At 42.1% G+C, this 23,901-nt stretch overlaps 1 protein-coding gene across 4 annotated transcripts in view; it reads right to left on the bottom strand.

The window, feature by feature from the left end:
- Positions 1-5,980: 5,980 nt before the first annotated feature.
- Positions 5,981-23,901, bottom strand: part of LOC111144444 (pro-neuregulin-1, membrane-bound isoform-like) — a 39,486-nt gene continuing 21,565 nt past the window's right edge. For 2 of the 4 annotated variants that reach the window (XM_022498756.1, XM_022498758.1), the window contains 5 exons: positions 15,768-15,870; positions 14,100-14,226; positions 11,545-11,675; positions 10,571-10,777; positions 5,981-7,834 (listed from right to left, as the gene is read on the bottom strand). In XM_022498756.1, coding sequence (XP_022354464.1) covers positions 7,186-7,834; positions 10,571-10,777; positions 11,545-11,675; positions 14,100-14,226; positions 15,768-15,870 — 1,217 coding nt within the window. In that variant the 3' untranslated portion in view covers positions 5,981-7,185. Of the gene's footprint in view, positions 7,835-8,242; positions 8,364-10,570; positions 10,778-11,544; positions 11,676-14,099; positions 14,227-15,767; positions 15,871-20,527; positions 20,552-23,901 lie in introns of those variants that run through there. The other 2 variants (XM_022498759.1, XM_022498757.1) reach the window with 2 other exon arrangements.

Below are 23,901 nucleotides of genomic sequence, written 5' to 3'. Positions count from 1 at the left end.
ATTCATAAAAAGAATCCTGTTTTATGCATGAAGAGTGAATAGAACCTGAAAAATTGCTTATTGGATAGATCACGGGAAGGGATGAGGAACATTCATAACCAGTGTGGTTTCTTCCATTTAGAAATTAATCTGAGACCCGACTCCTCTAACTTTGTCACTGTACGGACTTTGCCTAGATTGTATTGTTTTGGGAAAAAAAAATATGGAGCATGTCAGGGCATCCTGGGTGCAAGCAAAGGAAAATGGGTGTGCACAGATATCCTATCAATTGAAGATCATGTTTTGCTTGTCTTACAACACATTTGCAATGAAGTTTGAAAATGGTATTCTGAAAATGCTACAAAGAGTTATGTTGCAGTAAATTTCTGTGAAATCATAATGAAACACTCATGAAAGAAGCCCTTAAAAATTACAGGCTTTTTGTGAAACAGTGTGGCTACACAAGAAGCAAACATAAAATAAAGAAGTTATTTAAGTTACAACTTTAAATGCTATTTAGTGATTTTGCTGCTTAATATACAGTTGTCATTAAAAAGGAATTTGCCTATTGGCATGAGATTGGAGAAATACTCAAATATATTTATGTGATGCGTTTGTGCAATGTAGAGTGTGTTATTTGGAACTGAGAAGCACAGGCTCCAAAACTTAAAAACCTGGAGTGGGGGTGGGGTGGGGGAGGAGCAAAGAGAAGGTAGCATCTGAATATTCCTATGTGCTAGACATGTATGGCTTCCTTACATGTATTCAAGTGTAAGCCTCATTACACACCACATCCTTGTAAAGTCACTTGGATTCCCATATTAGTGATCAAGAAATAAGCTCGGAGAGGGGCACTGTTCGAACGGGTCAAGCCACTAAGTGCTGGGGACAGTGCTGGCCACAGTGCTGGCACAGGCCCCTCCTCATTTCACTGCAGGATGCTACCCATACAAGAGAATTCATTCCCATGGTTATACTTCATATTCTTAGAAAGCTGTGTTTAGGAAAAAAGTGCATAGTCACTAAGTCAAGCAAATTGGGTTCTGGGGTAACCTAAACCAAAGTCAAAGGAGCTCATATTCTTTGAAATAGAAACTTGGTTTTCGATGTAACTTGCCTTGAGGCCATGAAAGGCTGAAAACGGCAGCCTTTGTTGAATCTGGAGTGGGGAAGGAAGGAGTGCAATGGGTACAAATAGGAGTTGTAGTCAGAAAACCTGGGTACAAGTGCTATCTCTGTAACTTACTAGATGGGTAGCTCCAGGAAACACTTTTAACTTTCCTGCACCTAAAATTTCCTCATTATTTATCATATCAACATCCCATGGGTTTAAGAGGATTATAAATGAAAAGGATGTTTTAAGCCATAAAATATTATAAAATATTATTTATGCATAATAGATTATTTCTCTGCATATGCGCAAACGTGTACATAAGCAATGAATGATTTTTGTATCTGTGAAGGTAATTCTCTAGCCTCTTTGGCATGTTGTGGGGTGGGAAGAGAGTCACTTCCTCCATCAAATTCTGTGCAGTAAATACATTTGATGGGGCAAAGGATAGAACTCCTACCCTATTCTCTGTCTCCTTTTATGAATTACTGGTCTCTTCCGGTTTGTTTTTAAAAACATCAGGTAGATCATGATGGGTTTCCTCCAAGTAACAAAATCCATTTGCAATCCCCATGCCAAGCAATGTTCTGAAGTTTACGGGAGCTCGAACACAACAGCTCACCAGAGAGGTCCAGCAATGACAGCCGCAGTTTGTGCACAGAAGCCCACAGGGACATGTGGGATTGGGTCTGGCTTCTCTGTCCAACCACAGCCTTATAAAGAGAGGAATATGGTGGCTTACTGTAGCAGCAGAAGGGTCCTGTCTTACATAAACTGAAAGTATTTCTATTGCCTACCAGATCGGTCTTTTGGAGTAATGGTTTCCATAAATTTATTTTATTCTGCTTCAGAAAGGGCAAGCCCAAGATAGACTACAAAGTGATTCACATGAAGTCATCAAAATTTTCCACTCCCTCCAGCATCCTAAATCTCTAGACTTCAGAATTGCCTCACTGAACCCCCAATCCCTGGCATCAGGCCCTTTTGTCATTCATCATCAGGGGAGAGAGCAGGGAAATCTAATGATGTCCTCCCCAGACATTAGGTTACAAGGTGTTGTTGGCCTGGGTTTGACATTCCAGTCTACAGCATTGAAATGAATGGAGAATTGCAGTAATAATCTAGATATTCGGATAATCTTCATTCTCTCTGTACCACGGTCCACTCCATAAGCTTCTGCCTCATATATCAATATATGTTAGGTATCCGATTTTAACGTACGTTACTAAGACAGCTGCTTGTAGTTTTTGGTTTGAGAAGGTGGGCAAAGCCTCAGCTTCAACTTGAAGATACAGGAAGTATCTCAGTCTTTAATTTTTCAATATTCCGTGCACTCCTTGATTTGCCAAATGGCTGGTTGGCTGGAGTGGACAAGGGAGATGGATGTGGCGGCTTCAGGATGGTGTGTATGAGGAATTGTGTGTGTGTGCGTACGTCTATGTAAGCCAAAGTTGACACAAATCACAGATATGAGGATTCTGGATTGTTTTGAAAAGTTCATAATGTAAATAATAAGAACTAGTACAGTCAAAGGCCACTATTGGAATCTCTTAGACATCCAGACTGTTTGGGAAATGACACCAGTGGAGCTCTTACTAGGTACTAGGAATCATGTATGTATATGAAGGTGGCCTTTGATGGCACGCATCGGGGACCCTCAAACTCCAGTGGAGGCCCCTGTGTACCCCCACAGGATTGCTGAGCTCTATTTCACATACTTTAGAAGCCCTAATCTTATCTAGAATAATGAGTAAATTGCTTGAAATATATAAAAAGTATTACCCATGCAAATACCTATTTGCTAAAATATGGCTTTTGTTTCGGCTAATTTCAACAAGAAAAGTTATCTCCTCATTTCTATGACTAAATCTTTGAATGTGGGAAATTTCTCATGCATAGGCCCTGCCCTGAGCAGTAAGATGGGCATTTTGTTTGATTTATTGATACCATGAGGGGGAAGAATCCAACTTAGCCTTATCTTCTCTCAAAACTGAATCAATAAATTGTGGGCCTGAATCCATAAATCATAGGCCTGATGGAAAATAAATTTACTGGAGCTACAGGAAAGCTGAGCATGGCCAGGTTCTGATGGCTGTTTCTTGGACCCTGTTGGCCGTCGGATTACTTGAATCCCAGTAACAGGTTTCCCTGTCACGACTGCAAGGAATTGTCACTTTGACATTTCCATTAGTCTGAAGAACTCTCTTGCAGTCACTACAAAATAACAACTGGGATCCAGGCAATCAGGCCCTAAGATGTCCTCTCTGATACGTTATTGGGGGGGTGAGGAGAAGGGGAAGAAGACATCGTATTGCTTGCTTGTGGCCCCTTGGACATGGAAGACGGTGGTGAGCAGAACCACAGGCAGAAGGTGATGGAAGAAAAGGCAGTTTGGCAAAAGCAAGAGACAGAGGAGATGGTCATGGGGTCCATCAGACATGTTCCTACATTAATACAACTATCACAGTCAGCGGCAAGGTGCTGGTCTAACAGACTGAAACGTTAGTCTGCTGAGCAACACTCCCACGCCTCCACAGAGTAGCATTTTTATTGCAGTATGTCTTTCATGGAAAATGAACAAAACTTTAAATAAATCACAATTACTTATTGCTTAGTATTTTGGATAATAAATTCTTTAGTTTATCAGTACCTCAGGGCCTTCAAATGTGCATTCTTCAAATAGTTTCAATTACATATACATTCTTTCTCCTGAACAATAAATTATTCTTAAAAAAAAAAGGAAAAGGAAAAGATACATAATTTTAAAGCAAAGAAAAATGAAAAAAAAAAACCATATATTTTTGACATTTATCTTAAACTTATATGAAAACAACTCTATGTTAGATGCTTAAATATAAATAATAAAGGACATTATGTTATTTACAATGTTACATAGTCAGTCAAGAGAGTAAGAAACGGACATTAACTCATAAAGACAGTAAATGATTTAGGAAAACATCCAAGTAACATACGATGTGTATTTACAAAAGAATATATAATAGAACTCATGAAATGTGGCCATTTCCTTTTGCCTGCATTTCTCTGCAGTGTTTCACGGGTCTTTGCAGATAGAAATCTTTGTGGGTGGTGGAATGGAGCTAGTACTAAAAGATAAAACCAGGCCTTCCTTATTTTCATCCCTATGAGCCATGCACCTTTTAACTCGGGCCAAAAAAAGGAATAGTCATGAGCAAGTTACCCTGGATAAACTCCATCTCTATCAAGACAGTCACACTTAAACAAGGAAGATATGGTCTGTTGGTGTTTGGGACACATTCACATATACTCAGGCAGAGTGCCATTTGGTGGAAAGCCTGAGGCTGTCTAGGCACTCTCGAAAAAAACAAAACAAGTCATACCAGGCAAGAAGGGAGAATAGGATGGAAAATGAATCTTGAGTGAGAAAAGAAGTTTCACCTGTACTGCACTACCCCTTGATGGGATAGGATTTCAGACCCAGGAAACACAGCTGCTGTCAAACTTCTGGGTGATTTCCACCCCTGAAAACCCCCGAAAGCTTGCCACAGGCTGGGAGCATGGGTCTACACCCCTTCTTGGGATTACCACCACACCACCTGAGTTTCTAGACAGGGATGGTTGAAAGCCATGTGGTGACTAAACATCACAGAGCAGTCCCTTGGAACACAAAGCTGGTGGTGGCAGCAGGTAGCCCTGAGGAGACAGCTGGCCTTTCTTACCAGGAGAAACTCTTCTTCTACAGAAGGAAAGGCTATCCCAGCAAATATGCCACCTCTCTGAGTGACCAGAATCAAGCTGTAAAGAAAACATCCTCTTGTCCTAAATGTCCCTATATATTTGTGACCTGAAAATGTATATAGAAATTTTCATACTGAGGGAAATGTTGGTTCCTCTCAGCAGAAGATTTCATTTATTCCAGAAATTCTCCACAATGGGCCATTGGATTACTCCAATGCCCTAAGATTTTTGCAACAGAAATTTTAGACTTTTCATTAATGGTAGAAATTTCTTTATTGACATAGTCTCTGAATGAGCCAAGGCCTTCAAAGGCAATATTAGCATAATTTAAAGGACCTCTTTGGGTGGACTGTCCTCTTCCCCCTGCCAGGAGCTTACTCATTTCTACAGAACAGGGAAATTGGAGCAACTCGGGCAGCCTGACAGAGCACAGAGAAAGTGGCATGTGGGTAATGAAGTACGGTTCAGGACACCAGATACTCAGAGAAACTTCAAGGACCTGCAGACAGACATCTTTGTGGGTTGTAGAAACATGAAAGGAGCTTAATGACATGACTCGTGTCCAACCCACATTTTCCCAAGACCTCCTTGCACGTCCCTTCTTCCCGAGAATTTGAACACAGACATTTGATGAAGATCTAATTCGATGAGCATCTAAATCCAGTTCATCTGCAAACGTTGCTCTCGGTGACTTCACGCCTCATATTTGCAACCCCCTGCCGACCTTTTTCCCATTTTACCCCATGGATCCCAGAAGGCCACTGGGAATCTAAGTAAAAGCTCTAGCCTGATTTGACAGATGTCGGGCAGGGTGTAAAATGGGGGCTGCATTTTAAAAAAATCCCCTTATTTTCCTGAATTAGCATTTATTCCAAATGTTAATGCCTATGGGCTTTCCTTGGACTTACAATCAGAGAGAACAGGCGAAGCTCAGACCCATCTTCATCCTGTTCCGTAACAGTAAAGCAAAAGAAAGGGGGTGGGGAATGGATAATACAGGCTGCAGATGGAGAGGCCAGGACACAGGTGGGGGTCACTTCTGCAAGGAAAGGTGCAATTTTCCAACACTGTCCACATTCCCTGACGAATCATCACTCATGGAAGGCTCTTGCCAATCACAAATCACATGCACGTTGGCCATTCCTGACAAAAATGTTCATGCATAGTTATGACCTGATCAAGGCAACATTGAAAAAACAAGAGGAAAATCATGAGGAGAAAGGCGAGGGCAACACAACTATTTAAGACCGCACCCAAGTCACACCTGTGCCTTCTAGACACACTCACTCCTTCTAGACACTCTACAACAGACCTATTTCCCTAGGATGGCTAGTCATCACCGCATATGGCAGGCGTATTTCACGGCAGAAGTATTTCACACAAAATGCTGAGTGTGCCATCATTTCATGGTCATTTTGTGCCATAACACATCTGTTCATGAGCTGATACGACACAACCAATGGCCAGCTCCCGAGTCAACGAGAAACCCAAGTCAGGAACGATTGCACCTTTCTTTGCCACGGTTTGATTTTCAACTAGATGACCTGCTGTGTCATTCCCCCCGAAACTGAGGTGGAGTCCTCTGCTAAGGTAATGGGTTTACCCCGAAAAGCAAGCCAGAATCCATTTTCTATGCTAGTCCCCCAAACTGTTGCTCTTTGTCAAGAAAAATAAACCCAAATAAAGCAAATGGTAGCTCATTTTCGCGAGAGCGAGCTGTCTTCTGATTAAGAATATAGTTTTTTTTTAAATCACAATATTACTTTCTTCCTAATATTTAACATTACTTAATGCAGTTTCCTGCTGTAATTAATAGTAGCATGCTGTTGGATCTACTATTATCTCAGAGCCCAGTGAAGCGAACCTTTGGCTGGCAGAGGAGACACAACTCATTTCATATACTGAAAGCAAAAGAAAACTTCGTACAAAAAAGAAGAGTATTTCGATGGATGTGCCATTACAAGACGTACTGATCGGGCGCTACTAGAAGCAAACGGAGGGACAGTTGCAAGTCTTGCAAATCATACATCCCGTCAACATCAGAATGCAATGCACGAGAAGCCAGCAAAAACTGAATATATGGGAGGTTTTGCTGAAATACTGTGGAAAAGCAATCACAGTAACTGTACAAAACTTGCTCTCAACATAACAGAACATAAAGGCACCATTGATATCTTTCTCGTTTTGAAATACTGTAAAAAATTGCTACATATGGCACATAACACATTTTTACATACATATATTTAATTTATAAAAGTTTTTTTTCCTGTTTTCTATTTGCAGAACTGCTAAAATAAAATAAATTGTTTAATTTAAGGTGGAATACTTTATTATATAAAATAAAGTTTTACAGGTGAATCTATGTGTTTATTTCGGTTTTATACAGCGATAGGGTCTTGGTTAGCGATTACACTAGACAGCCTGGCCTGCAATTCCTCCTGCGTCGAGAAGCGGGCTGCTGGGTTAGTCCTGCTGTCCGCCAGGCGGAAGGCAGGTGCTTCAAGACTGGCTGCCAGGGGGTTCTGAATGCCCAGGAAGGGTGTATCCTCCCCTACCCTCTCATCTTCTGTTTCACTCTCTGAGTTAGTGCCCTCAGCGCTTGCGTTGCTGTCCATTTCCAACCTGTTGGCGATGTGGCCATTGGGCTTGGTTCTTTTGGCCCGCCGGCTACTGGTGAGTTTCTTAACAGGTTCTTGAGCTGGCTCGTACTCCTGGGTGGTTTCGTACTCCTCATCCTCCACTATCCTCAAGGGGCTAGGGGGCAAGCTGTTGCTCTCATGGGCGGGGTTGTGGTGGAAGGAGTTGAACTGCTGAGGGTGATGGTCATACTTCTCCCGCAGCCTTGGTGGTGTCACCAGAAGCAGAGGTCTCTCTTCCTCCACGAAGGGGCTGACTGCCATGACGGGCATGGATACTGTCGTGCTGGACGCAGGTGGAGACATTTCCGAAGGGGGCGATTTGGGGGAGCTTGGCGTGTGGAAATCTACAGGTGACATACGAGCCGGGGTGGTCATTGCTGACACATACCTGTGTGAGCACAGAATACCCCGCATGAGTGTGACATAAGAAAAGGCAGAGAGTAGGGAGGGTAAGGGGACAGAAGGCATGATATCATAGATTCAGAAAACAAAGAATTTCTATGCATTATACACTTCTGGATTTTTAACACTAAGGACATTCGGCACCCTTGGAATCTAGAATTATGTAGCCAAGAGTTTCCTCACGGGAGTACATGCAAAGATCAGCTAGATTGCCTAACTCATCCAAGCTTTGGGGATTTGCAAGTTCATCGTGATTTTAAATAAAAGCATCAGAGTCAGGACAAGAGGGCACTGGGTCCTGGAAACCTTTCAGTGTACAAGGACCAAGGCGCAGGGATTTGGAAGGGAAAGAAGTATTACTTAAATACTATACCTTCCTAAAGGCCAAGGGGTCTTAGAGAATGAAGCCCAAATGGGGAATGGAGGAAGATCTAAGATGAGTTGCTGAGAGCTGGATCTGCATGCATTTGGATCTGTGTGCCTTGTTTCTCCTTAGCTCAGCTATAAGGTTATGTCTTATGAAAAAAAAAGAGCATAGTAACTTAGATTTATTCCTGGTAACAGTGTAACACATTTGTGTGCTTTCAGTTTTTCCATGAAATGCTACTTCTTTTAACATTCTATTTGCAACTCTCCATCCCAGTGACCAAGACATTTAGAAACAAGCCGGAGAGAACCTTATGTTGGCGCTCTAGGTACTTCCAAGCTCCAGTCTACCTCTCGTCAAAAACCCATGGCTACATCAGTCTTTGGCTTAGCTTTTGTGACTGCTCAGGGCTGGCTATACCATGTTACCTCACGTCATGTTATATCCAGCAGTGCTCTGTAAATCTCATTGTCAAGACATTGAATGCATTTTTTTTTTTTTTTTTAAAAACCATGTCATGATTTCTTTCTCCAGAACAAGAAAGGCCTGAGTTAGCACTGAAGAAGATGTGGCTTATTCAGAGTCACATTTCTCAACTTTGATAAAAATGTTGCCAATGCATAGCACCAAAACACTTTTTTGTTCACGCTGGCATTCACAGAGTCTAATTTGACAAGACCTGTGATGACACAAGACACCATTATTCGAACTCTAGCTAACAGGAACAGGAAACCTATTAACTTTCCTGCTCTTCTGCCATGATTCAGAGTCATACAGATGTGAGGTCTAGCTGTGTCTAAAACAGGAAGGTGTTTAGAGATGGAAATACTTGGGGCTCGAGGCTCCAACTTCTGTTCTGGGGATACTTAAATTAAGCTCTCTGAGAAGTGCTAATCCAGATTCAGCCAACACATAAAGGTGATTCATCTTTTCTCTCCAAGCTCTCGAGGTTCAGGTGGATTCTGAGGTCCTAGATAGTATTTGTGGTGTGCACGGAAGCCTACCACGGCAGGAAAACATCAGCCTTTAGAGAGAAATATCACACGGAGTGATGAAGACAGAATTGATCCCTTGCCTCTTTCTCCGGTTCCAAAAAAGACTGGATTAAGATAGAGTTTCTTAATACATAAAGATACAATTATATGAATTTAAGACTGAGGTTTTTAAACCAGTTTGGGACCATGCCTACATTTTCACAGATGAATGACAGAGCAACCTCTTATTCCAAAAAGCTCTGAAATACCATTTTGGGGTAAAGACCCTTGAAGAAGAGATCAGCAAGCTCTCCAGGACCTGCTGGCCCAGAACCAGTCATCCTTCATTACTTCATTACTTCATTACTTCAAGGACTTCCCAGCCAGTCCATGAGTGGAAAGGGTCCGTTAGCATTATCCCTACCCATGTAACTAGGTATGGAATGGACATCACGTAAACCTTTCAGCAAGTGGTCAAGGATTACACTGAGATCATCATACAGTAAACAAACAGGCAGTATCCCTCTGGATTTGGAAACAAACAAGTAACAACTTACTGATACTGCCACAAATCCTGGTTGGCTCTAACTCTCTCCCAATTTAAGTGAAAATGAATAAAGAGAATCTATGAATTCAGTATTCCTATGAAGCATCTCTTACTTTCCTTCCCTCTGTTTTTGATTTTACCTTGTCTATAACCCTTGTGCCCCCCGCCCCCCCCAACCCGATCCAATATCCCCAGAAGAAAGCCAGAACATTCTGGAATAGAGCAATATCTGCTTTGAAAACCCCCTGCGAAGACTGCGTCAGCAGCATACAAAAGATTTACTTGTCCCTTCTTTTCGAATTTTGTAAACGGGATACTATATGATGGAACGTAAGCAGTTCCCCATGAGAGTCAGCAATGACAGCCCTTGATTTGATTTAAGAGAGACTGGAAGGTAAGAAAAAGTTAGCACCCGAGATCACGAGACCAGCTAGACCGGAATTTGGATAACTTGGCAAATTCGAATTATAGAAGGGTCCTTCTCGATCACTGGTGCCATCTCTCTAAAGTTACAGCAGAGAAAACAGAGGCTCAGAGTGGGTGTGAGCCTAAGGTCAGAGCTGCGACCTCTGGGTTAGCTGCCCCGGACACGTCAAATCAGTCCCGCTCCTTAAGAATCTGTTGCCCGTCGGCCCCGGGACCATGGGAGCAGCTCAGAAGAAATGAGTTCAGTCAAACAAAAAGATGACTTCATCAACTAGGGAACTGGAAGGGGCAACTGCCGCCCCTTAGTCTCGTTGGAGCAGAGTTCCATAGGTGAGACCACGGGTGCTCATGGGGATTCTGCTACTGGGGTGCTTTCTCCTCTGGGGTAGTTTTGCCCTTCGGTTTTACCTTTCACTATGAGGAGAGTCTCGGTAGGAGTCAGGGGTTTCTCTAGCATGCCTGAGGAAGCTGTTACATTCACGAGGGCCTCCCAAGCCATTAAGTCGTCCTCGTGGGCCCCCGGTTGGGCTGGTGTGTCTGCTGTTTTCTACTGATGACATCATGATTACAGAGTGACTTTCCGAAAGGATGCTTTCAGTGTGCCCATTGCTCCAGCTGGAGGGGAAATGGGAGAGGAAAAGAGAGATACATATGTATTTTTTAAGGATCTGCAAAAATGGAAATGAAAGGAAGCGATCTGGTAACTATTCCGCTTAGGTCTATCAGCATTTGATGACGTTACTCATCTCAGAATAGAATTAGTATTACTTGCTCTAGAGAGGATCTTGATTTTGTTTGGCTTTGTAAGGATAGAGTTTATTTACTTGTTCATCCGTTCAACACATATTTACCAAATGTCAGTATGTACTAAGTGTTCTTACAATCTCTCTGTTCTCGAGAGGCAGACACTTGGCCCATAAGCTACACTGGGCAGCCCCGAGTTGCCCTTGGTAGCATGCTCTCACACGGGAATCCCCGAGGTTAAGTTCAGCTGTTGGACATTTCCAAGGGCAGCCCAGTCACTGGAAGGGGTGAACTTCTAATTACTATAGAGCATCTAGGACATGCATTTTCTATTGTAGCAATTCAGTGAGTAGTCAGGCATGAATAAAGACAATCTCTAAAATGGGGAACAACAATCCTGTGAGTACGTATTATTTTTACTTTCAGTACTGAAAAAATGGGAGGCTGCAATTTAAACAGCAATTAAATGGCAGAGTCACTTGATGTCCAAAATCTGTTTTTGTCCCGAATCATACATTTTGCTATACGTCCTTGCCTCCTATGTGTCTCCTGCTCCTTTCTTAGGCAGTGAGAGCAAAACGCAAGGTCTAGAAGTTCTCTCGTGGAGTAGTGCCATGCAATGGTTTTCATTCTCATACCTGTGGCTGGGAGTCTGGGTAACGGTGGTGGAGTGGTGAGCTGTTGAGGTGTAGTGACTGGTGGAAAACGATGTCTCCGCTTCTCTCTCAACAATATGCTCACTAGAGATGACATTTTTAGATACGTATTGCTGGATAAACAAAGAGACACAACTTGAAGATTCCTATTAATCAAAACAGGAACATCATCATCATCACACACAAAACCTGCTCTCCTACATATACTTCATGATACATTCTATTTCTCCAACGGTCAGATGGCAAATCCCCTCCTGGCTATATGGCCTTTCAATTCAGTAAATGAAATTAATGAAGCATCCTTTGGAGGCGCACGTAGTGTGGCTTCTGTGATCTTAACTGCATCTTATCAGAAACAGAACTAGTTCTTCCATCTTATTTCCAACCAATAACGCAGGTGGAATTCAAGATAAATTTCTGCTCCATGTTCGTTTTTGTCATAGTTGTTGTGGGTGAAGAAGATTAACAGATGGCTGAAGGAAACAAAAGCATAGAGATGGTTTGTCTTATCCCAAATTTCAAGTCAGGAGAGGATATTTTTTAAAAATTTAAAAAAATTTTTTACAATCTCTGTATTTTAGATCTACTTTACTTTTTCAGTTTCCAAGGGCCCATGTTGCCCTGATAATAGCACTGAAATTTTCAAATTGTTGTCCGTGGTAAGGCTAACAAGTCCACTGAGAGATCTGAAGGACTTAGAGAAGCTGTCAAGGTTACACATCTTGACAGAGCACACAATATACAGAAGGCCTATATATAGCGCAAGTAGATTCTACTTATTTTCATCACCAAATCGCACGAGCTATTCCTGCCTTCAATCAGTGAAAGAGATACATTTCGAAGTTGTGTTTAAATGCTGTTCGTTTTACACCAAATTGAATTGAGAAACGGAAAAAGGCATGGAAAGGAGCACTCTCAGATGAAGTGGGCACTTTATAAGCAAGGGGCCGTGGGCTGTAAAAGAACCTGATGTATTTATGGAAACCCCAAAAATATAGAACTTGAGTTATGCTTGAAACTCTCTAGTTGGTTCTCTTAGTGAAAAGGCTAGCCCATGTAGCTCTTTCTGGGATGTGCGGTTCACTTGCTTTAAGGAAAAGATGGGGAGGTCATGATTCATGAGCTCTTTCTAGACTGTGTACCGTCTCCCTCTTGGTCCTTGAAAGACAATGGAACCTTGGTGAGTCTAATGAAAATAATACTTAACAATTATCGACCACACACTGCATGTCACTGGGCTAAGTGTTTTATATGGATTGCCTTGTTTAATGCTCAAAGAACTTTTTGGAGTAGGTGTTATTTTTAGGCCTGCTGTCCTAATGAAGAAATGGGGTTTAGACAGATTAAATAAAGCCCAAAGTAACACAGCCTGCGAGATAATTGGAATGCGAACAGCCATTCTGCTTCCTATATATTATAACAGACATAGTGACAGATTGTAGGTGTGTCTGCATGGACTGAATGCATTTATCAACTGTGCAGAACATTCTAATGAACACTGGTAAGGGGAGGGAAGCAGCCAAAGGAACTAATGTATCAGCATGTTACTCCTCTCTGGAAGGTCCTTGCTACAAGACTTGCTGCCAGCTGACTAACCAGCAACTCTGAACTTGGGTCTAGGATACATTTGCTCCACAAATATATTTTTTCTATAGGATACAAAAAATAGTAATGCAATGTAACCTTCAAGCTTTGCCTATAAAAAGCCAAACACCTGAGGGAAATGCAGAGAACAGGAAAAATTACAGTGGAATAGGGAGAATGATACTTTAAAAGCCAGGGAAGTGGAGTCCAGCTCCGGCCCTCATCTGTAAAAAGGGGAGGTTTGAAAGATCACATCCAAAGACTCTCCAGAATGTAATATTCTATGACCTAGTTGTATTTAAAAGCCGAGTGCTTGGTAAATTTTAAACAGAATATTTGAGTCATCAAAGATATATTTAATCTGGAGAGTTTGACATCAGGTAGAAAGAGTCAGGGAACAAGAAAGCATTATGTTCTCCCACTTTGGCTACTGAGAAGGGAGTTCGATAAGTCATTTGGCCCTTGCATGCCCTAACTTCTTCCTTTGTAAATCAGAATCAGTAAATCATCAGGTCCTGGGAGATGCCTCTAATAAAAGTCACTCTGAAGCCCTTAGCTCGGTTATCAGTACTTGGTTGTCAGACACTGGAGGAGCCTTCATTTTCAAATCATGAAAAAAAAATTCCTTCTGATTCTTGGATCATTAATTTCATTACTTTTCTATGTGTTTTTCTTTTCTTTCTTCCAGTTAGGCCCTCCCTGTAGAACAAACCCAATATTATTATTCCAACCCCTTAATGAATACTTTACGAGAGGAAATGTACTGGTCTTACAGTAACCAAATCCACTTTAAAAAATGTTCCCATTATTTTGTCCTGGTGAAACCCTGGATTCCTGGAAGCCATAGTGATTAATGACAGTAGCTAAGAGCCTAAGAGCTTTAGAAAATAAACGTCAAGGTGCCTGAACGGAGGAGAGATGCTGAGCTTTTCCACTGGCCAGACTCAACATACATTCACCAGCTGGACGTTCTCGGGGGGCGGGTTGGGGTGGTGAGGCCCGTTGGCTATGTTCACCATGTTGTTGCGTTCAGACCGCAGACTCTGCCGAAGACGGTCATGAAGCTTTTTCCGTTGTTTCCTGGATTTGAAAAAGGGAAGATTTATTTTTTTTTCTATCATTTACATTTCTTGGTACAGTCCACTCTTGATTCTACCAACATGGAAGTCAAGTAGGAGATTGGTGGAGGATATGCCACTCCGTCTCGGAATCTGCCTACGGACAGAGGTGGAATCACACAATCTTAGTGAATACGTTTAAGGAGCTGGGGTGGGGATTCTTACAGAAATCTAACTGGACTGCTGAGAGATAGGGAAAAAAAAGAGAGAAGAAAAGATAAATCAAGTTGATATTTGGCTCAAATGCCAACTTTCGCGATCTATCCATCTTTGTCCGAGTCTTACAGATGGTCATTTGTCTTAGGTACCAATTTGTGCCTTTGATAAGGCTGATTTCATTCATAATTTTGCCTGTGTGTCTCTTAAGGAGATGAGGTTAATTTTGAATCTGTACCTTCTATATGGTGGGTGTGCATGAATGGCATTGTATAAGACAGCAGCTAGGTACATATTTTGCCCGTAGATTTAGCACAGTTATAACATGATCTTACTCTAGTAACACTTTTTGGTAGAACTAGGTAATGGATATTAAAATACTGAGATTGAATCTAATAAGACTCAGAAGGTAGATTCCAGGAAGGCTTATCTCTATCGCTTATGCATTCCTGGCAACCCATGAAATCAGGGATATTAAGAAAATGCCATCCTCCTCCTTAATTTTAGGGTCTAATAACATATTGTCTTTGTTCCTCAAGCAACATTCAGATCATGATAATATCCGCCCCCAAGATTGGTCAGAGAGTTTATGTGATGAAGCAACAAAACAAAACAAAACAAAACTGTTAACATTATTTCCTGTTTGAAGCATAAATTCTATGTAAGAGAGAAAAGTGAAGGGAATTCGGGTCACACAGTAATTCTATTTGTTAATATGGACCCAGCTTAAGGGACCAGACACACTGAACACAAATCTGCTTTAATGTTTTCTTTTCTTTCAAAGCAAGATTTGCTTGATTCTCCTCCCATGAGATTCCTTTTGTACATCCCACACTTTGAGAGCATTTGAACCGGTAAGCTCATTAGAGGGAACAGGCAAATCATCGCAATAATGTTTTAAAAAACCTTCACTGCCACCACTGCCAAAAAATAGTTTCCTTTAGCTCCTAAGTCTGAGTGCAGAGTGGGACACAATTTCAGCAGTGACATGACAGGCACACCTTGGGGGCCTACCATTGTCCTCTCAGGATGTGGCGGGCCCACCCTCGTCCACACATACCTGCCCCAGAAGCCCGTCCCTCCAACCCTTTCCCAGGTCACAGGTTACAGCCGATGACCACAAGTCTTCTGAACCCTTTCACACAAACAGGCAAAGCTTTCTAGTTACAGAAAAAGTCCTCAAAATAGATTACTTAGAGGAAAAAAAAATGAGCAGAAACGCCCCCCTGCCTCCCCACTCCCGCTTTTCAAGACTAGGCTGTTGCAAACACTCTCTGCAGAGCCCTGGGCCGGCTAGGCCGTCTTCTCTGTGCTGAGGGGAGAGAGGCACGGAGGAGGAAGGTTTACTTGGTTTTGCAGTAGGCCACCACACACATGATGCCAACCACAAGCAAGGCGATGCAGATGCCGGTGATGGTCAGCACTCTCTTCTGGTAGAGCTCCTCCGCTTCTGGAAAGGGATGAGAGCACACGTCACCAAAGCCCCATTACACTCACCAGGACTTAATAACTGAATAGTTGGCATGCGGCATGGCACTGTCCATGTTCACAAGAAAGTAAATATGTGACAGTTCATCACTTCTGCAGACATACTTAAGGTACAGCATAGGCTGCGTTATACTCTGAGCTTAAACAGCTAAGGCAGCTGGGGCCATTTGCAATAAGAAATTATACTATTAAATTACTTTACTTAAAAGCTATAAATATATATGCATTAAACTGGCAAATCATAAACATTAATTAGAAAATAATGATTTAGTTAAAATTGTAGTTTTTAATTTAAAAAACCAAAACTCTTGCAAAGGCAACAGGAATCAAAGCCAATAAAAGGAGCTGGGATTGGAACCACTGGGGCAGTCCTCGCCCTCGTCTCTCCCCTCTTCTCCCCTCCCAAATCTCTTTTGATTTCCCAGCCAGTTTATATTCCGGTGGTCTTTACAAGGAGCCATTTCTAACTTAAGAAATAAAGTCAAAAACATTTGCAAACATGAGCTTGACTTGTAGTTAGCAACAATACCGAGGCAGGATCCCTACAATTTAAAGGTAACATGTGAACATGTTATAAGCGCCACGGTGGGGAGAGCAGGGCACTGTATCAGAGAAAATCCAATATGGTGGGTAGGATAGTCCGGGGCCAAGATGGAGATTTGTCCTTTGAAGGACAATTATTATCACTTCACTGACTGTACTTAGAAACCTAATTGATGTGTGTAAAGAAACCACTAGCACATGGGATATGCGACTTGGACTAGATTTTACAGCCCTATAGTGAGGGCTTGGCATGTCAGCTCAAGGAGGTCACACGAGGGGAGGGTGATGCTTAGAACTTTGGGTTCTTCAATGCAACTGGTCTTTTATTCACGGAAGTCTTTCTATTTGCAAATCCGTTTTGGGGAGGGATCCCTTGATTATACTTTGGTAGGTCAGGCTCTTCTCGAGATTGGCAGATTTAATGGCGAACCTGATCTCTTAGGAACTGAGCCTCCAACCAGTCTAATTACATTTATTGGAGGACATTCACAAGTTCACTGATGAAGAGAACTCAGACTGGTACATCATAAACATTGTAAGCTGAACTTGCCAAATTGATTAATGCGCTGGTCAAAAACCGGGGGGTATTATACAAATTGAGGTCTCTTATCTGGACATCAACATGGGGCCTTAGGGAACATTTTCAATTTTCTTTACTGAAAGAGGGCGAGTCGCAGGAAGTTTTCTTGAAATGAAAAGGTGCATTTTAATTTCTGTGATACAGTAGACCTTATCATTAAACAAAACATTTCCTACAAGCCAAGCCCATGGTAATCAAATTCCAGTTAACAGGTCAGGAACATTGTCAAATCAAATTAATATAGCACTGTTTATTAACAGGAGGAGAAGGAGAATAGAAGTCAGTGGGTAAAAGACTAGAATGCTGCAGAAATTATACAAAAACAAACCAAAAGGGTCGGAAGTGGGAGGGGGGAAAAAAACAAACCCAGAGGACAGACAGACTGACAGAATGACGGAGAGAGGGAGGAAGGCAGGTGGGAGGGAAAACAAGATTAAAAGTGAAGGAGCCATCTGAAGTCCCTGGGATGGCATGCCTGATACTAAGGGAGGAAAAATAAATAAACAAAAGAAAAGCAGAGGGAGGAAATGCTGGGTGGGAAGAGAGGGTGGGTGCGAAGTTGGAAGGGTGACCCCATACAGCATAACGCCTACCCTAGGCTGGCCGTCACGTGGAAGCCACAATTAGGAAGCAAAGCAGCTGGTGCATTGCAGTGAGACAATGACCCAGGAGACATAGAGTGGGGTCACATATTTTTGTGCCGAGAAAGTCAGCTGAGGATGTGGAATGTGAATGCTTCTGTGTTAATTGCTGTGTCTGCCGCCTCCCCTCCCCCAGAGCCCCAGGACAGGGAATCACATTTGACAAGGTGGTAATCTGTGAGCAGGTGCCCCAGGGTCTCCTCGGAGACCTGGCCTGTGGATCGGTTTTTAGCGTTAGTCTAAGAAGGAGAGGCGGTGCCCCCCTGTCCCCGCCACCCCCAGTCCCTTCTCGAGGGGCCCGGGGGTTGCAGGGCTCCTCTGGGTGTGACCAGTTGGTTTAGAAACAGCCACGTTCAAGTATCATTGCCACGAAAATGAAATCCCTGCTTTACCGTGCCCTCTTTCGCTCACTCTCTTGGCTTCTTTTGAAAGGGTGAGGGCTTGGTAGCTCTAGCATTTTAACATCCCATCTTTAGAAAAAGCTGGTAAGTTACTTCTGACAACTACAAAAATGGGATGTATCTAAGGACTGAAGGGGGAAAGGGCATCCTGGGTACTCCTGGGGATTCCGTTGACAAGATTGTTGGTGGTTGCTAATCATAAAAGAATAGATCGACCTCAGGTTGTCAGCAGATGTGGCACGCTGACTCACCGCTCTGCCCAGGTTATGTGGGAAGACACATGTTTTTCCAGTGAAATTGGTCACGGAAATAAAAAGGCAAGCTCAGTGAAGGCCAAAGTGTATAAAGCCAAAGTGCTAAAATGAACCAATGAAAGACAAGGCCCTTAGAATACAGATGTAGGATTAAGATTCTGTATTCACAACAGCATTTACAGAATACATTCTATGTTTTCTCATCTTCGTTTATATTTCACTTTCCAGTGATTTACTAGATCAGGGGATTCCCCCCCGCCCCCCCCCCACATTACGAATGTGTTAAAACTACTTGATGAACAATCATATAAACAATGGGTTCGTTTCACCCCCGTTCCCCTTATTTTTTTCCCTAGTGTGACAGGGTCAGTAGGGCAAGAGCAAATTAGAGGCAGTGCTGAAAAAAAGAATCTGTCAGTCCAGTTGGCGGATCTGCCGTAATGATTGGAAATGCTTCTGAGTCTTTACTCTATGGTTTGGCTGGACGCATTGAAGTCAATCAGATCAAGCATGTTTTCCAGTCTGATCTAGCCAGGCTAAGAGACAGAAGCCTTGTCCTTCTCACTGTTAATTGACCTTTAAGGTCTGATTTTCCTTAAAGGGAATGTTCTGGCTTAGTACACTGGCTGTCATGGGACTATGGAGTCTCTGGACCGTGCGCCTTTAAGAGGTACGCAGGTGCCAGCACCATGTACCTTTCCTGACCCTTCAGATCACGCTGAGGGAGAAGTCCTATATCTGAACTACCCATTGCCCTACCTCATTGTCTGGGAATAGAAATATTAAATTCTAGTTAGACCCTAAAATGATTAAAATGGGACAGAGATGCTATTAAGGAAAAGGAGGAGGTGATGGTAGATTTTATTCCTCCCTGCAGGAAAGGCCGGTAAGCCTTTTTAGTAGTGGGACAATTTTTATCCTGAGGGAGGTGATCTGAACAGATCCCTCTCATCAAGTAGATAACCTGCCACCTGAGCGGCGTTGGAGGGAACTTTCGTGCTTCTCACTCTTGGGAGATGTTCTCCAATGTGCAAAGGATCACTCACATGTAAGCGGGGGTTTTCTCAACAAATGAATAGTTTCTCTTCAAAGTTTTTTTGGGGGTGGGGATGGTTGAGTTTCTATCCCTGTCACAGACAGAACTTACAACAGCCTTATTTTACAGAAATTATGGAACGTAGATTAGGTATGGACTGTGATGCTCTCATCTAAAAGAGAGTAGCAGCTATGCTGCAGGGCACCCTCATTGCATGACATCATCGACACCAGCTGCTAATCAGGACATCACTTTGTTGACCCACGGCCACATTCCAGCACTGCGGGAGGTGTTCAGGGAGCCTCTGGGATGACAGAATGGCTTCCCTCTACTCTCGAGACTGGCCCTGTCTCCCAATTATTTAGGACAAAGGCCTTCAAAGGGACTATGCCCCAGATTCATAGGCTCATAAGAGATACTATTTTATGTTTACAGTGTGAACATTTCTATTTGATTACAGGTCTGGATAATCTAAGTGACTCAAGGTTAATTCCATTAGCACTAGAATTTCCACCTAAAATAGCACTGGGTATATTTCTTTCTGTTTTCTATTTCCTTGCTCCTAAGATAATGAAGTTGACTAGAGGAGGGACTGGATATCCCCAGAAAATCAGAGTCTGTGGATACAATATCGTGTTGCAGTATAAGGACTTTCTATGTTACTCTATCAAGTGGGTGATTTTTTACAGTGTATGTCACATTCTCATCTGCCTAAGATGTGGTGTGTTTTTTAAGCTGATGCATTTAGAGCTTCTTTTCTTCCCTCAGGCCTGGTTTGGTTCCTCCCATAGCCTTACGCACCTCTCCGACTTACTCCCCCCCCCACCTCCTGACCCCCTTCCCCCCCCACCCCCACCCGCTCTGAAATAACAGCCTGGTCAGATCCAATCAGAGGGTCAAGGAACGTGGGCTATATGTGACTTTGCAGTAGGTGATGTGATTTTTAAACTCTAAGTGTGGGAATCTAGAAACTGCTGCACTCAGTGACATTTCAGTAAACTAATCATAGATTAGAAGCAAAGAAATCATTGTTATAGCTGTATGATCCCTTCTGAAGGAAAAGGAAATTAGTTAGGAACTGGAAGGTAAGAGTAGGAAGGGAAAAGATTTCAGCTCATAGGTTCTAAATTCTGCAGGCTAAAAGGAATGATGATTGGTTCATACCCATAAATTCAATCCCAAGATGCTCTGCCAATGCAGAAAGTTGACAAAAAAAAGAAAGAAAGGGAAAAAAGTTTCAGAAAAGAGCAATACACTGCACTCCAAAACACATTACACATGACTATTAACGGCTCTCTGGGCGTGCACATTGAACAGGACAAATGGCGGGTGGTTAAGGAAGCAGTGCTCAGGTACGCCTCCGTGAGTCCGCATAGGGAACTTCTCTTTTTAAAGAGGTGTGCAAATACCAGCACACCCTGTCTTTATTAACCCTTAAAAGACCTTACTGAGGGAGAAGTTGTACTGCTGAACTATCCTCTATGGTACTTAATCCTCTGGGAACAGAAATACTGTATTTCTAATGAAAAATTAAAAAAAGGCATTCGGTATTATTTCATTCCTCTCTTGAAAAGGCAGAAGCAAAGTGCCAGGGAGGTGATTTTGTTTTTTACCCAAAGGCACATGGTGGCAGAGCCAGGAGTAGAAGCCAAGAGTACCGCAATTTGGTCTGAAATTTTTATTGCGTTGGATTCACATTTTTCCAAGTTTGGACAGTCACGCTCTACACATTTCTTGTTGTTTGGTTATAAAAAACAAACAAACAAACAAACAAACAAAACCCCCAAAAACAAATAAAAAAAAACCCTATCTCCTTTTCTGCTCCTAACTTTTCACTTTCTCCACCACTTACATAACGTTTCATTCACAGAAAGCAACAAACGCTTCTGCCCAAAAAGCCAGAGAGGGAATTGGGATTGGGGCACAGATCTGGCTTCCAGATTTTCCCAGTAACTCTTCTGTGGCATTGGACAACCCTCAATGCCTCATTTTTCCAAAGAGTTTAAAAAAAAAAAAAAAAAAAAAGAGGCGGCTTCAGGAAGGATCCAATTCTTGAGGTCCTTAGTTAATGTAGGACTCCCTCAAATAACAACCAATTCGGTGGGCACTCCACGGTGCCGAGCTCCGCCGCCCACGAGGGCACATGGCTCGGAGGTGTTGCAGGGCTCCCCCCAAGGGGGCTCAAAGGCGCGAGCTCACAGCCCACAGTCCTGGCAGATGTGTCCCTGGAGGCTCTCGGATGTCAGGACTAGCAGAAACTACACAGCCTCCAGTGAAGAAATGGGGAACGTGGGCCAATTAAAAATAAATCCCCAAAACCTCCAGAAATGATACTTTCCATTCTTGAAGCAAAAAATTGTGAATGAGTTTCATCAGGTGGGACCCGTTAGGATTCCTTATTTGCCCGCATGTGGTGGAGAGGCATGTGGAAAGGAAGGGCGGAATGAAAACGGAGATTCAGGGTCTCAATCCCTCGAGGCAGAGATACCATGGTGGTCCAAAAAATAGGACACGGCACCTCTTGAGTTTGAAAACATGCAGTTGAGGGGTAGTTCTTGTACAGAAACATCAGTTTGGGCATGGACAAATCACTTCAAGTACAGAGCAGAAAATCCAAGTGTGCTGGCTTGTCCTGGTTCTAGGTCCTGCCTCTGCCATTGATCTGTGCAGTGACTTTGGACCAATTAACTTCTCACTGACAAAATGCTTAAGATCCTCACACATGTGTCACAGGGAGACACTGTGGAATAAAGGAGCCATGAAATATGGCGGCTAACAGCAAAAGGGTTAAGAGCTCAGAAAACAGACCTATCTGGAGATCTACCTTGGGCCACTTAATTGCATGCAGGTTTATTTTTAACTAATTAATGGCCAGGAAAACTCTGAAAGCTTCTGGGGTATACCCAAGAATTTAGACTTTAAAAACTTTCCCCCTCTTAAGGAAATGAAGCTTCCAGATTAAAAAAGAAATCAAAGAGTATATCAAGTAACAATAATATAGAATAGTTCAGTCTGCCCTGTGTCAAGGGTACTCAGGCAAATAACCTAAACTTTTCATAAATTAAAAGCCAGAGGATTTAGGATTAAATCAGTTGCACAAGGTTCACAGTAAAATCACAATTTATTCAAATCTAAATAAACTTCACTTGTTTCTGTGCGACACTCATTTTGACAAAATGGCGGCCTCCCCGACCATCTGCTCCCTTTATATAAATTTTGGGATGTCAAGTACAAGAATTCATTTTCCAAGGAAGTGATAATAAATTTCCTTACACATTTCCTTGAAGATGTGACTCAGTTTTTCTCCCTAGAATCCCTTCCATCTTATGCCTTTTCCTCCTACCGGTCAGTAATAATTTAAGGGTTAAAATCAAGAGAGATCGACAGAAACTTTTTCCAGAGAATCATTATTCCATGCCTACATGAACACTGCTAATGATCTATATTAGTTGCGTAGAAAGCTTGGTTAAGTCTTCAATAAAATTAGTAGCATGCCCATGCATACATATTACTGCATTTACAGTTTTATAGGTAAGTCTGTGAGCCTAACTATAATTTCATTTCATGGGAAGTCATTCATATCAGGCAGCTCCAATTTCAAATAATTCAAAGGGAAATTGGTACTTAAAATTGGAATCTCTTCTGGCCATAAGCCCTAACAAGGAAACAAGCAGAGGAAACATGCATCAGTCATTCTCAATGTGGAGCAGATACTGCTCTAATTTATTCTTACTATTGGTGGCTACATTCCTTTCATTGTGAGTCAAGAAAAGCGGAATACACAAATAATTTTAATTTTTGAAAAGGTTATTACTTTCTATCTGTTCTATTTAATCTAATGTTGTCTTAGGCTCGTTATGTATCATACGCTTCCTATTGCACTTCTGTCTAGTCACTACATTTTTCAAATTAAATTAATAATTCAAAAACACAAAGGTTACTGTAAACAATTGTTTCCTTTACTACATGTGATTTCCTGCTGTGCAGTAAGCAATCTAAAAAATTAATTTAAATCTAAGAGTCTGCAGAAACTAATAAATATTGACTCACTAATCCTTTGCTTTAGGAATTTATAATTGTTTGAAGAGAACTGATTAACCTGTAGGCTAATTTAAATTCTCAATTGCATCAGAGAAAAGAACAATAAGACACCTTTTTTTAAACCAAAATTTATCTGTGCGTGCATTTTGTGGTTTCTGTTAAAATGTGATGACATTCAGGATTTTACTCTTTAATATCTTGGTCCTCCTTATGCAAATAATATCAAAGACATAGGTAGAGTCCTGACTTGCTGCAGCCCTGAGACTTCTTAAGGAGGTCTGTCAAGGCTAGTGCTAAATGGGACCAATTTACTATCCGACTTTGAGTTTTTGACTTACCTTTACAAATGTAGGTACTTTTTTCCCCCACATATACAAATCCGTATTGCCACTGAGCCTTTTGAAATGTAATAGGAGACTTTCTCTTCGCTCCCAAGTTTCCCCGTGCACATGAGCACACTCTCCGACACACATGCAATAAAGTCTCACTAACACTCA

Source organism: Enhydra lutris, unplaced genomic scaffold (assembly GCF_002288905.1).
Source record: "Enhydra lutris kenyoni isolate GAN:26980312 unplaced genomic scaffold, ASM228890v2 scaffoldscaffold11, whole genome shotgun sequence".
NCBI classification, from domain to species: domain Eukaryota; kingdom Metazoa; phylum Chordata; class Mammalia; order Carnivora; family Mustelidae; genus Enhydra; species Enhydra lutris.
The sequence above is the reverse complement of the archived record's forward strand: the minus strand, read 5'-3'. Positions and strand labels throughout refer to the sequence as shown.